Consider the following 12887-nt stretch of genomic DNA (forward strand, 5'->3'; position numbering starts at 1 on the left):
CGCGGCCCCAGCAGGCCGGGCTCCAGCCGCAGCCGCTCCCCGCCTCCTCAGCCCCGCCGCGCGGGCCCGGACCGCCATGTCCATCCTGTACGTGTCCCCCCACCCCGACGCTTTCCCCAGCCTCCGCGCCCTCATCGCGGCGCGCTACGGGGAGGCCGGGGCCGGGCCCGGCTGGGGCGGCGCGCACCCCCGCATCTGCCTCCAGCCGCCCCCCGCCAGCCGGGCTCCCTTCCCACCGCCCCGCCTGCCGGCGCTGGAGCAGGGGCCCGGCGGGCTCTGGGTGTGGGGAGCCGCGGCCGTGGCTCAGCTGCTGTGGCCCGCCGGCCTGGGGGGCCCCGCGGGGGGCCGGGCCGCCGCGCTCGTGCAGCAGTGGGTCAGCTACGCCGACACGGAGCTCGTCCCGGCCGCCTGCGGGGCGACGCTGCCGGCGCTGGGGCTCCGAAGCCCTGCGCAGGACCCCCAGGTGAGCGAGACGCGCGGGGAAGCTGCCCAGGAGCGAGCGCGGCCTGGATCCGAGGCCGCGAAGCTGGTCAGACGGGGCCGCGTCAGATCCCGGACTGCTGCTGGGGCGGAAACTTCGGGCACTCGGAACAGAAGCCACCGAGGCTTAGTCTTCCTGTGACTAACATGCAAGCTGGTGTAATACTTGCCGCCGAGGCTGAATGAGATGACAGGAAGGGTGGTTTTGAGTCGTTTTAAAGACTGCCAGTAAAAGAATAAAAGTTTGAGAAGTCAAACTGATGAGGCTAGAGGCTACTTGGAGGGTTATTTTTAGACAAGGTCTCTGTGTAGCTCAGGCTGGCCTTGAACTCAAAAGCGGTCCTCCTGCCTCCTCCGGAGCGCTGGGATTATAGGCGTGTGCCATTTTGCCCAGCCATGGAGGTTTGAGTGGAGGAAAAGACTTGGCGAGGGAGAGGTCACAGATGCTAGGAGGCGCTGTCCCTGTGTGTCTTCTGAGAGTGGGGCTGCCCTTGGGGTGTCCGCGGCTCTGCTCTGGACAAGTACTGAGCGCTGGGGCAGTCCTGAGCACATGTGGATACTTAGTGTTTCTTCAGTGAGCAAATGACTATTGTCTGTGTTGTGTGCCCCATCTGCTACCCTACCTCGTATAGTCCCCCCTTAGTGAGAAGGCTTATTGCCCAAGTCTGCTTCTTTCCTTTTTCTTTTTTCTTTTTTGCGCTACCAGGGATTGAATTCAGGACCCTACCCTTGCCAGGCAGGCGCATACTCTACTGAGCTATCTCCCTGACCCTGCTTATTTACTTACTAGGATTTTTTTTTTTTTTTTTAAATTAGAGCAACATTATATATTTGTTGTTGGTTCCCTCCACAAGATATGCTTGCCATGCTCTGGGCTTGGTGGTGCTTGCCTGTCGTTCCAGCACTCGGAAGGCTGAGGCAGTAGGATCATTACATTTGAGACCAGCCTGGGCTACAAAATGAGCTCAAGGCCAGCCTGAACTGCACGGGGAGACACTGACTCAAAAAGAAGAAAAACCTTCAAGCGGGGAGGGCTGGCTGGGTCCTAGGGTCCAGGCTGAGCCTGGAGTTCCAGCTGGTAGCCCGTGTGGGGATGCACACAGGCGTACTCGGGTGTGCATGTGTGTGCAGAACACACATCCGATTCCCATAGTCCATACCTCATGCAGCAGATGAAATATACTAAGCACGAAAGTGAAGACTAAAGATTAGAGGAGGCAGCGTCGTTGCTGGTTGTCTCCACAAGATGTGATTGTTAGGCTCTGCCTGTGTGCATCCCCACACAGGCTAGGGGCTGGAACTCCAGGCTCAGCATGGGCCCTAGTACCTAGCCAGCCACACCAGGATGAGGCCAGTTCCTGTTTTGTCCATGTAGTCAGAATCAAAACACTTAGGGCAGGGCTTGGTGGCACTTGCCTGTCATCCCAGCACTGTCTGCAGGAGTGGACAGAGGCCTGGTGGGTGGATAGAAGTGGGCTGGAGTGGACAGAGGCCTGGTAGGTGAGTAGGAGTGGGCTGGAGTGGGCAGAGGCCCAGTGGTCAGGTAGGCGTGGACTGGAATGGACAGAGGCTGGTGGGCGGGTAGGAGTGGGCTGGAATAGACAGGTCCGGTGGTCTCACGCTCTTCTCCTTCCGGCCAGGCTGCACTGGGCGCCCTGGGCAAGGCCCTGCGGCCTCTGGAGGAGTGGCTGAGGCTGCACACGTACCTGGCAGGGGATGCACCCTCTCTGGCTGACCTGGCTGCCGTGACAGCCTTACTACTGCCCTTCCGCTATGTGAGTCCCTGGGCCGGGAGGAGCAGCCATGGGTCAGTGCTGCCGAGAGCTGCCGGTGACTGAGGCTGTTCTTTCCTCGCTCCCAGGTCCTGGACCCCTCCGCCCGCCAGATCTGGGGCAATGTTTCTCGCTGGTTCAGCTCCTGTGTCCAGCAACCAGAGTTCCGGGCTGTGCTGGGCGAGGTGGCTCTGTACTCAGGGACTAGATCCCCCTGTCCGCAGCCAGGTGGGCAGAGGGATGGGAGGGCAGCCCTGAACCTGCCAGCCCAGTGTGGACCCCCCACCCCTCTGGCCGACTGAATTTCTGCTCCATTTTTAGGCCCCGAGGTCTCCTCACCTCCTAAGACAGCTGCTCAGCTCAAGAAGGAAGCAAAGAAACGGGAGAAGCTGGAGAAATTCCAGCAGAAGCAGAGGCTGCAGCAGCAGCAGCCCTCAGGGGAGGTGCGGCCAGGCTCGGGCGCTGGGGGCTGCGGTGTGGACAGGGGTGAGGACCCTCCTGATGCCCCTGCCTTGTGCTCCCAGCAGAAGAGGCCCAGAGCAGACAAGAAGGAGAAGCGAGACCCAGGCGTCCTTACCTACGACACCCCGACTCCCCCTGGGGAGAAGAAAGGTACGGGAGGAGGGGCCACCCCTTGCCCGCGGCCCCCTCTGCGTTGCAGCCCCGGCTGAGCCCGCCCCCTGCCCGCAGATGTCAGCGGCGCCATGCCCGACTCCTACAGCCCGCGGTACGTGGAGGCCGCCTGGTATGCCTGGTGGGAGCAGCAGGGCTTCTTCAAGCCCGAGTTCGGGGTGAGTGGGCGCCGCGCCGGCCGGGGGGCGGCAGGGCCCTGCGGGATGGCGAGCCTTAGTGGTGCCGTCCTTCTCTGCCCCAGCGCCCCAGTGTGTCAGCACCAAACCCGCGGGGCGTCTTCATGATGTGCATCCCACCCCCCAACGTGACAGGCTCCCTGCACCTGGGCCACGCGCTCACCAACGCCATTCAGGACTCGCTGACGCGCTGGTGAGCTCCTGTGCGCCTCCGGCTCCCTTCTCCGCGCTCCCGGCTCTCCGCCCTGGTCCCGCTCTGCCCCCTAGCGGCGCTGCATTTCTCTCAGTGGCTCTTTCAGCCGCCTGGCCTGGCCTGGCCTGGTGACTTCATCCTGCGCGCCACTTAGGGCCTCTGCCTCTTCCTTCCCTTTCTAATAGTAAAAATGACTTAAGAGTAATTTTCTTGAGACAAGGTCTCACTTTGTAGCCTAGGCTGGCCTCAAACTACAGGGATCCTCCTGCCTCAGCCTCCTGTGTGCTGGGATTACCCGTGTGTGCCACTGTGGCTGGCTTTTTTTTTTTTTTTTTATCAAACTTCTGTGCTAGGATGTATAGGTACCCAGATACAAAAGAGATCATTTTTTATTAGGTGAGTATTTCTTTTCCACCTCTTAATAGAAAGGGCTCGCATTACACATGTCATTCTACAGTTTTTTCCCCTAACAGTTTCTCCTGGACATCTCTTCTTGCCCTTACCCATAGAATGATTTCGTTCTTTTTGATCACTCCATAGTATTTTACAGTGTGGACACACAACAGAGGAATCACTTTTTTTTTTCTTTTCTAATTAATGGTGGCTCCTAGTTTTCCTTTGATGGAAACCTTGTCATAGTGCATGTCCCTGTGTGCTGGCTGGAGTGTGTGCAGAAAGAAGGGTTTCTCCTGTGCAGCTACCAAGTGCCTCTCCTGGGCTGCCGGGATTCACCCACCTGAGCCTCGAGGCTGCTTAGGGCCCTCTTTGCCACGCATGTGGGCTGTTTCTCCACCTTGCTGGCCCTGGGCTTCCTGCTCTCTGGTGACAGTCTCACACCTTTGTCACTTTACCTGCTGCTGCTGAGGCCATGGTCCCTGGCCAGTCAGGGTTCCCCATTTGTGAATTATCTGCCCTTATCTACTGCCCCCTTCTCTGTGGACTTACTTTTCTTACGACGGAGGAGGTTGAGCTGTATTTCTTGAGACAAGGTCTTGCTGACTGTTAAGTGCTCCGAGCTGGGCTTGCTCTCGTGACCTGCCTGTCGCAGCCGTCCAGAGTGCTGGGATTCCTGGGCTGCTAGTGTGCACCACCACGCTCAGCTATTTTCTTTTTTAATTGGCTTGTTGGAGCTCTTTTAACTGCTGTGGTATTGACGCGCTGGCTGGTTTACGAGCGGCCTGAGTGTAGCGCTGCCTTACTTGCTGCGTTGTGCTCCTGTGCTTAGGATGTTCCTTCTGTTCGCTGGTTGTGTGTGTTTTGGGGCAGCGCTGAGGATCGAAGCCAGAGCACACACTGCCACAGGGCTCCAGCCCGTGCCGCCGGCTTCCTCCTTAGGTTGGAGTCGTTACGTGCAGACCTTGTTGGGGGCACCGTTAGGAAGTGGGCGGTTTTCTCCAGATGGTGACTGGACGCAACCACTTTGACTGGACAGTTTCTCCTCAGCCTGCTGATGACATATTGTGAACTTAAACACTTGCTTTTGCATCTCTTTCCCGACACTGTCTTGTTCCCCTTGGCTGTTACTTCACTCCTAGGAGGTCGCTCATTTTTGTGACTTTTTCACTTCTTTCACTGTCTGTTGGGGTGAAGCCACCTCTTTGTTCCTCTTCCAGATTTCCTGCTCTTCTCGAGTCTCCTCTCCCTGCTGGCTCTATAGTCGGGAGGGTCCCTGCCCCCCTTTTCCGCACTCGCCAACTCCCTGCCTGGCAGCCTGTTTCTTCCAGTGCCAGGCACCTCGGGCCCAGCTCACCCTCATCCTCCTGCCCCCCCACAGGCACCGCATGCGCGGCAAGACCACCTTGTGGAACCCAGGCTGTGACCATGCGGGCATCGCCACCCAGGTGGTGGTGGAGAAGAAGCTGTGGCGGGAGCGGGGGCTGAGCCGGCACCAGCTGGGGCGCGAGGCCTTCCTGCAGGAGGTCTGGAAGTGGAAGGAGGAGTGAGTATGCAAGTGACCGCGGGGCCACTGTGGCCTCCCTGCCTGTCCCTGTGCAGGAAAGGCCTCTGGCCTCGGTCAGTCTCTGAGGGATGCACAACCCCTGTGTTTCCCCACTGGGTGCCTGATGTCCTTCTAGTCCTGGCCATCTGTCCTTCCAGGAAAGGCGACCGGATTTATCACCAGCTGAAGAAGCTCGGCAGTTCCTTGGACTGGGATCGAGCCTGTTTCACCATGGACCCCGTGCGCAGGAGGGGGTCTTGGGGCTGGGCTGGGCGTGCACGGCTCCCTGGGCGCCACCTCCTCTCAGAAGCTCAGCTGCAGCTGCCGTTCCCTACCCTGGCGGGGATGGTCTGCTTGCACACTCAGCCTCCCCCATGGCCTGGGATCTCCCAGGGTGCCTTGCACCAGCACCTGCCCCCAGCTGTATGTGGTCAGAAGCCCCTCCCTCCAGTAGGAAAGTGCGTCTCCCCAGAGCAGCCCCTGTGTATCCAAGGGGCTCCCCGTACCCTGCTGCCTTGCAAGTGTGCCTCAGTGCCCAGCTCTGACCCCTCCCTCCTGCCTCATCCCAGAAACTGTCAGCAGCTGTGACGGAGGCCTTTGTGCGGCTTCATGAGGAAGGCGTCATCTACCGCAGCACACGCCTGGTCAACTGGTCCTGCGCCCTCAACTCCGCCATCTCCGACATTGAGGTATCTCCCATTCCCTAGCTCTGTCTCTTCAGTCACTGGCCCCAGCTCCAGGCCACTTCTCTAAATGCCCGTCTTACAGGTGGATAAGAAGGAGCTGACAGGTCGCACCCTGCTCTCTGTGCCTGGCTACGAGGAGAAGGTGGAGTTTGGAGTCCTCGTGTCTTTTGCTTACAAGATTCAGGGCTCAGGTAGGCATCCAGCCACCAGGATCGGGGTTGGGGGGAACTTGGAGGGGGTGGCTGGGGCTGAGCCCATGAGGCCTTCTGTTCCCAGATAGCAACGAGGAGGTCGTGGTGGCCACAACTCGGATCGAGACCATGCTAGGAGATGTGGCAGTGGCAGTGCACCCCGAAGATCCCAGATACCAGGTGGGCAGGCCTGCAAGGGCGCCCGGGAGCCGGGTGTGGTGGTGTCCACTTGTCTTCTCAGCAGTCGGAGGCTGAGGCAGGAGAATTGTTGTGCGTCCCAGACCAGCCTGGGCTACAGTGAGCTCAGCTGCCTAGTGAGACCCTGTCTCAGAAAGACAAAATAAGAAACGCCTGGCGGCCCCAGCTCACAGGGAAAGTGTTAGAAACACACCTGCGGCTCGTTTCCCAGCCTGAACATGGAGCTGGCTGGCCGTGAGGGAACGGGGCGCTCAGGGCACAGGCTGGTGGCATTGCTGACATCCCCCTCTGTGTCCAGCACCTGAAGGGAAAGAGAGTGACCCACCCATTCCTGTCTCGGAGCCTGCCCATCGTCTTTGATAATTTTGTGGACATGGAGTTTGGCACAGGTGAGCGGGGAACAGATTGTAGGGAGGCCCGAAGCTCGAAGCACCACATCTCTGCGAGCAAAGGGAAGTGGACTTGGCCTGGAGGGGCAGGCCTGAGCCGTCCTTGGAGCCACCAGGCAGCCGAGTGGGCTTGCCAGGCTGCCTGTGTGCACAGGGCTAAGCGTGGGGAGGAGGGAGCACCCGAGTCCCAGGGTCCTGGCATTCTCCATGTGCCCAGGCGCGGTGAAGATCACCCCTGCACACGACCAGAATGACTACGAGGTGGGCCAGCGGCACCAGCTGGAAGCCGTCAGCATCATGGACGCCCACGGGGCCCTCGTCAACGTGCCCCCCCCTTTCCTGGTGAGGCTGCCTGGCTGTGGGGCCCAGGGGTGGCCACCCATGCGGCGGCGTGACAAGGCGTCTCTCCCACCCAGGGCCTGCCCAGGTTTGAGGCCAGGAAAGCCGTGCTGGCGGCTCTGAAGGAGCGGGGACTCTTCCGGGGAGTCCAGGACAACCCCATGGTGGTGCCCCTGTGCAAGTGAGGTCGGGGCCCGTGGGAGCGGGAGGGCTCCTCGGGGCGCCGCGCTGACCACAGCCTCGTGCCATCTGCACCACAGCCGTTCCAAGGATGTGGTAGAACCTCTGCTGCGGCCTCAGTGGTACGTGCGCTGCGGGGAGATGGCCCAGGCCGCCAGCGCGGCTGTGACCCGGGGTGACCTCCGCATCCTGCCTGAGGCCTATCAGCGGACGTGGCATTCCTGGATGGACAATATCCGGTGTGTGGGTCCTCCGGGGGTGGGGGTGGGGGGGTGGCTGGGGGCCAAGGAGCCTCCTGACTCCTCCGTGTCCGCAGGGACTGGTGCATCTCCCGGCAGCTGTGGTGGGGCCATCGAATCCCAGCTTACTTTGTCACTGTCAGCGACCCTGCTGTGCCCCCTGGGGAGGTGAGGCTGTGAGCCCATTCCTGTGGGCTCACTGGGTCCTGGGGCAGGGGGGCACCCATGATTGCTAAGCACACCTGTGGCAGGACCCGGATGGCCGCTACTGGGTGAGCGGACGCAGCGAGGCGGAGGCCCGGGAGAAGGCAGCCAAGGAGTTTGGGGTGTCACCTGACAAGATCGCCCTCAAGCAAGGCAAGGCAGAGCCTGTGGCATGGGGGGCAAAGCTGGGTGAGACATGTATTTTTGCCACCCATCCCCTCTGATGTCTGTTGGCCTCTCTCAGATGAGGATGTGCTGGATACCTGGTTCTCTTCTGGCCTCTTCCCCTTCTCCATCTTTGGTTGGCCCAGCCAGGTATTTGCTGGGGGCCAGGCTGGGGTGCGGTGGGGCTTTAGGGGTATAGGACTCCTCCTTATGCCCTGCTTGTCCCCAGTCGGAAGACCTGAGTGTGTTCTACCCGGGGACCCTGCTGGAGACGGGCCACGACATCCTGTTCTTCTGGGTGGCCCGGATGGTCATGCTTGGCCTGAGACTCACCGGGAGGCTTCCCTTCAGAGAGGTGAGGGCGCCGGCAGGCTGTGAGGGCTGCTGCTCCTGGGAGGCGCCACGTGGCCGGGGCTGTCCCCTGCCTCAGGCTTGTGGGGGGGGGCCGTGGGGCCCAGGAGGGCTGCAGGTTCAGTGGCCTCCCCGCGCCCTGTCCCCCAGGTCTACCTACACGCCATCGTGAGGGACGCGCACGGCCGCAAGATGAGCAAGTCTCTGGGAAATGTCATCGATCCGCTGGACGTCATTCATGGCGTGTCCCTACAGGTAGGACTGGGCGCCGGGCCAGCAGAGAAGGCTGTGTGGTGTGGGCAACAGGGCCACCTGACCGCCCACCCCACCTCAGGGCCTCCATGACCAGTTACTGAGCAGCAACCTGGATCCCAGCGAGGTGGAAAAGGCCAAGGAAGGACAGGTTTGTGGGACGGGGCCCGAGCGCAGGGACGGGGCCCGAGTGCAGCCGGCGGGGCTGACCTGGCTGCTGCCCTCCACTGTAGAAGGCCGACTTCCCTGCTGGAATTCCTGAGTGTGGCACGGACGCCCTCCGCTTTGGCCTCTGTGCCTACACTTCGCAGGGTAGGTGCCCCAAACCTCCCTGTCAGCATTCTTTCTCCTCCCTTGAGGCCCACCCCTGTGCCCAGCCTGGACTCCTTGTGGCCCTGGCAGGGCATGGTGAAGAGCCACCTGTCACCTCCTCCCAGGTCGGGACATCAATCTGGATGTGAACCGCATATTGGGTTACCGGCACTTCTGCAACAAGCTCTGGAACGCTACCAAGTTTGCCCTCCGGGGCCTCGGGCAGGGTTTTGTACCCTCACCGACCTCCACGGTGAGGCCTGTGGGTTGCACACGGGCTGCACCCCTTCCGTGGGTCACACACGGCCCACGTCGTGGAGTCAGGAGCTTCCTCCTGTCCCTGAGTGCCCCTTCATGGCAGGAGCAGGCGCCAGGGTTCTTTCCCCAGTTATGGGCATCCCGTCCTTCTCCCACCTGCTCACCCGTCAGGCTTCTGGCCCTGCCCACGGGGTCCTCTCTCCTGGGTACGCGGGGCCTGCGAGCTGATCGCCCTCCTCCCACAGCCAGGAGGCCGCGAGAGCCTGGTGGACCGCTGGATCCTCAGCAGGCTGGCGGAGGCCGTGCGGCTCAGCAATGCAGGCTTCGAGGCCTACGATTTCCCGGCCGTCACCACGGCCCAGTACAGCTTCTGGCTGTACGACCTCTGCGACGTCTACCTGGTGAGGAGAGGCCGAGTGGGCGGTGTGGGCGGCCGGGCCTGGCTTCCTCCTGGTCCTCACGATGGGCTGGAGCCTGACCCCACGCTGAGCCGGCCGCCTCCCCAGGAGTGCCTGAAACCCGTGCTGCATGGGGTGGACCAGGCGGCAGCCGAGTGTGCCCGCCAGACACTCTACACCTGCCTGGATGTCGGCCTGCGGCTGCTGTCGCCCTTCATGCCCTTCGTGACGGAGGAGCTGTTCCAGAGGCTGCCGCGGCGGACCCCGCAAGCCCCCGCCAGCCTCTGCGTCACTCCCTACCCAGAGCCTGCGGAGGTAGGGGCCGGTCTGGAGCGGACTGTGCAGGGACTCTGGCCACCCTCAGGGCCCCTCACAGCCTCCTCCACCCCACAGTGCTCCTGGAAGGACGCTGAGGCCGAAGCCGCCCTCGAGCTGGCGCTGAGCATCACTCGAGCTGTGCGCTCGCTGCGAGCCGACTACAACCTCACCCGGACCCGGCCGGACTGTGAGCCTCGGTCCCTCCCTCCGCCCTGGAACCTGTGTCACCGTGGCTGCCTGCTGTCCTCTCTGTCCCTGGGGCCAGGCCTCATCTTCACCCTTCTCTGCAGGTTTCCTGGAAGTGGCTGACGAAGCTACGGGCGCCCTGGCTTCGGCGGTGTCCGTCTACGTGCAGGCCCTGGCTGGTGCGGGTGTGGTCGCCGTCTTGGCTCTCGGGGCTCCCGCGCCCCAGGGCTGCGCCGTGGCCCTAGCGTCCGACCGCTGCTCCATCCACCTGCACCTGCAGGGCCTGGTGGACCCCCAGCGGGAGCTGGGCAAGCTGCAGGCCAGGCGGGCAGAGGCGCAGCGCCAGGCCCAGCGTCTGCAGGAGCGCCGCTCCGCCACAGGCTACTCGGGCAAGGTGCCGCTGGAGGTGCAGGAAGCGGACGAAGCCAAGGTGTGTGGTGAGGCCAGGCTGGCCGCTCCCTGTGTGCTGATGCAGTCCTGAGGCTGCCCCCTGCCAGTCCTGGGGGAGCCATGAGCCGCCCGAGCCTACTTCTGCACGCAGGTGTGGCGGGGTCACAGCTGGAGACAGGCAGGCCTAGAAGGGGGCGTCCCACCTCCCAGCCTGACCCTGGGGCCCACCCAGCTGGCTGAGTGTGGCAGCAGCCCAGGTCTGGCCTGGCCGCCGGGAGCAGAGCCCCTCGCACCCTCCCTCTGAGGTTCCAGAAGGAGCCGTGGCTGACTCCCTACAGACCACACCTCGTTTCCATTCTGCCCTCCTGACCCACCAGCCTGTGCTGTGCCTGATGGCAGTGGGGGTGCCAGGCAAGGTGTGGGCTCCCTTTGACAAAGAGGAAGACACTTTGGCAGGCGTGGCAGGACAGGTGTAGTCAGGAAGCCAGACAGAGCCCACACTCCTGCGCTGGGCCTTCCTGCCTGGGGCTGTCCTACCGTGCTGGTGCTGGTGTCCTGGAGCCCGAGCCTCATACCCACCCCTGTGTTCCACCCCAGCTCAGACAGACAGAGGCGGAGCTCAGGAAGGTGGACGAGGCCATCACCCTGTTCCAGAAGATGCTGTGAAGCTGGCTGTGGCCCCCAGGGGGCTACGTTGGGGACAGCAGCAATAAAAATATTTTGCCACAAACCCATGTGTCTGTGTCACGGTGGGGGCTGGAGGGGTGCAGAGCCAGGTTCCTGGATCCGTGGGTGTGGGGCTGCTCATGAGCCGCAGGCTGGGCCTGGGCCCACGGGCACAAGGTGCCCAGCCTGGGTCTGGCCTGGCGCCAGGCCTGAGTCACGCTGCTGCGCCTCCCAGCTCCTCACCACCGCACTGGCGGCTGCTGGCCGATGCATGGTGTGGGGAAAGGGCCAGCGGCTGCCTGCTAGGGCTGGGTTAATTATAGCTGTGACCCCAGTTCCCTGTGACATGGGCCAGCCAGGGCTGCCCCTGCCTGGGAGACCAGACGACCAGGTAGGGTAGAGGAGAAGCTGGGAGGAGATTGCCGCCCAAGGAAGCCAGGAGAGGAACTCCAGACTGTCCTGGCAGGTGTCCCTCCTGACATGACAAGGCCTTCAGGTTGTTGGGGCCGGGAGGAGGAGCCAGGCTACAGCAAACAAGGCGAGGAAGGTGGCAGAGCCTAAGGAGGTTCCCGTGGAGACAGGCCAGCCAGGAGTCCCTGCTGCTTCGCTCCAGCCCGCCTCCTTCCCCAGGTCCCCATCTCGGCCATGCTCCCTGCAGAGCTGCCCCTGACCTACCTGGGCCCCTTGGTGCTGCTGCTGGTGCAGCTGCTGCTCTCCCCCACATCTGCCTTCTTCCCCAACATCTGGAGCCTTCTGGCCGCCCCTCGTTCCATCACCCACCAGGACCTGACCGAAGAGGCGGCACTCAATGTCACCCTGCAGCTCTTCCTGGAGCAGCCACTCCTAGGTCGGCCCCCGCTTCGTCTCCAGGATTTCCTGGTGAGCACCTGGGCCCCCATCGTGCCAGACCCCTTCCCGGGCGCCCCAGCACGAGGAGACACCCGCACACTTCCGTGGCTCCCTCAGCCCCGTTGCTCCCTCTTGGGGCCCAGCACTGTGGGCACCGTCTGTCCCCAGCCTTGGGAGCCACGGAGAGGTAACGCTGGCAAATGCTGCGATCCAGGGCCTTCTGTCCCCACCACCCTGGCCAGGGCCGCACCCTGCTCGCCGACGACCTCTTTGCCGCCTACTTTGGACCCGGGTTTCCCTCCCGGCGGTTCCGAGCAGCCCTGGGAGAGATGTCTCGTGCCAACGCAGCTCAGGACTTCCTGGCAGCTTCCAAGAACGACCCTGACCTGCACTTTGATGCCGAGCGGCTGGACCAGGCGCGGGAACGCCTGGCGGGGGCTCTGCGGGAGACCCTGGCTGCGGCTGGAGCCGGGGACTACGCACTGGCCCGCGGGCGCCTGGGGGCAGCGCTGCACGCCCTGCAGGTGGGAGCTCCGCCCAGGCTACCCCAGGGCCTGAGGCACCGCACTGGTCCCCTGCTCCGGGCAGCATGGAGGCCCGGGTGGTGGCTGGAAGGGAGGGAAGGGGAACGGAAGCGGGCAGGGTTCTGGCCCCCGGGGATGGGGAGGGGAGGAGCTAGGACGCTCGTTCTGCCCTGGGCAGCGGAGAAAGTGATGGAGAGTGGAGGCTTGGGCAGCGCTGGTGCTAAGAGGGTTTGCGGGGGGACCGAGGAGTGGACTTGTTGGGGCTGGAATGGTGACTGGGTTCGACTGGCACTGCCCTCCCTCCCTACCCTCCCTGGGGCCCAGGATTTCTACAGCCACAGCAACTGGGTGGAGATGGGGCAGCAGCGGCCACACCCTCACCTCCTCTGGTCCTGGAGGCGGGAGCTCTGGAGGCTGGCGCGAGGTACAGTAGCCTGGCGCGACCCTGGGGTGGGGCTAGGGTGGGGGGCAGCCCCCAGCGACGGGCGCCCCTGGGGTGGGGCGGGGGTGGGGGGCAGCCCCCAGCGAAGGGCGCCCCTGGGGTGGGCTGGGGTGGGGGGCAGCCCCCAGCGAAGGGCGCCCCTGGGGTGGGCTGGGGT

The 12887-nt window shown here is 63.1% G+C and overlaps 2 protein-coding genes across 2 annotated transcripts in view; both read left to right on the top strand.

Annotated features, from left to right (window-relative positions):
- Positions 1–6: 6 nt before the first annotated feature.
- On the top strand, positions 7–10971 carry Vars (valyl-tRNA synthetase). Its single transcript, XM_004624298.2, has 29 exons — positions 7–463; positions 2121–2255; positions 2342–2480; positions 2574–2695; positions 2780–2864; positions 2943–3043; positions 3127–3254; positions 5029–5193; positions 5352–5433; positions 5763–5882; positions 5962–6070; positions 6156–6250; positions 6567–6657; positions 6875–6999; positions 7074–7177; positions 7257–7415; positions 7493–7583; positions 7667–7772; positions 7864–7934; positions 8014–8139; positions 8286–8390; positions 8470–8538; positions 8621–8699; positions 8825–8952; positions 9203–9358; positions 9464–9670; positions 9749–9860; positions 9964–10289; positions 10847–10971. The coding sequence occupies exons 1-29, from the start codon at positions 77–79 to the stop codon at positions 10913–10915; spliced, it is 3792 nt and encodes a 1263-aa protein (XP_004624355.1). The 5' UTR covers positions 7–76; the 3' UTR covers positions 10916–10971.
- A 160-nt stretch (positions 10972–11131) lies between these two features.
- The window catches only part of Vwa7 (von Willebrand factor A domain containing 7), a 17070-nt gene continuing 15314 nt past the window's right edge, over positions 11132–12887 (top strand). The window contains exons 1-4 of the mRNA XM_004624482.2: positions 11132–11306; positions 11546–11794; positions 12007–12288; positions 12613–12712. Coding sequence (XP_004624539.2) covers positions 11187–11306; positions 11546–11794; positions 12007–12288; positions 12613–12712 — 751 coding nt within the window. The 5' untranslated portion in view covers positions 11132–11186. The remainder of the gene's footprint in view (positions 11307–11545; positions 11795–12006; positions 12289–12612; positions 12713–12887) is intronic.

The sequence above is a fragment of the Octodon degus genome, unplaced genomic scaffold (assembly GCF_000260255.1).
Source record: "Octodon degus isolate 3935 unplaced genomic scaffold, OctDeg1.0 scaffold00005, whole genome shotgun sequence".
Taxonomy (NCBI): Eukaryota; Metazoa; Chordata; class Mammalia; order Rodentia; family Octodontidae; genus Octodon; species Octodon degus.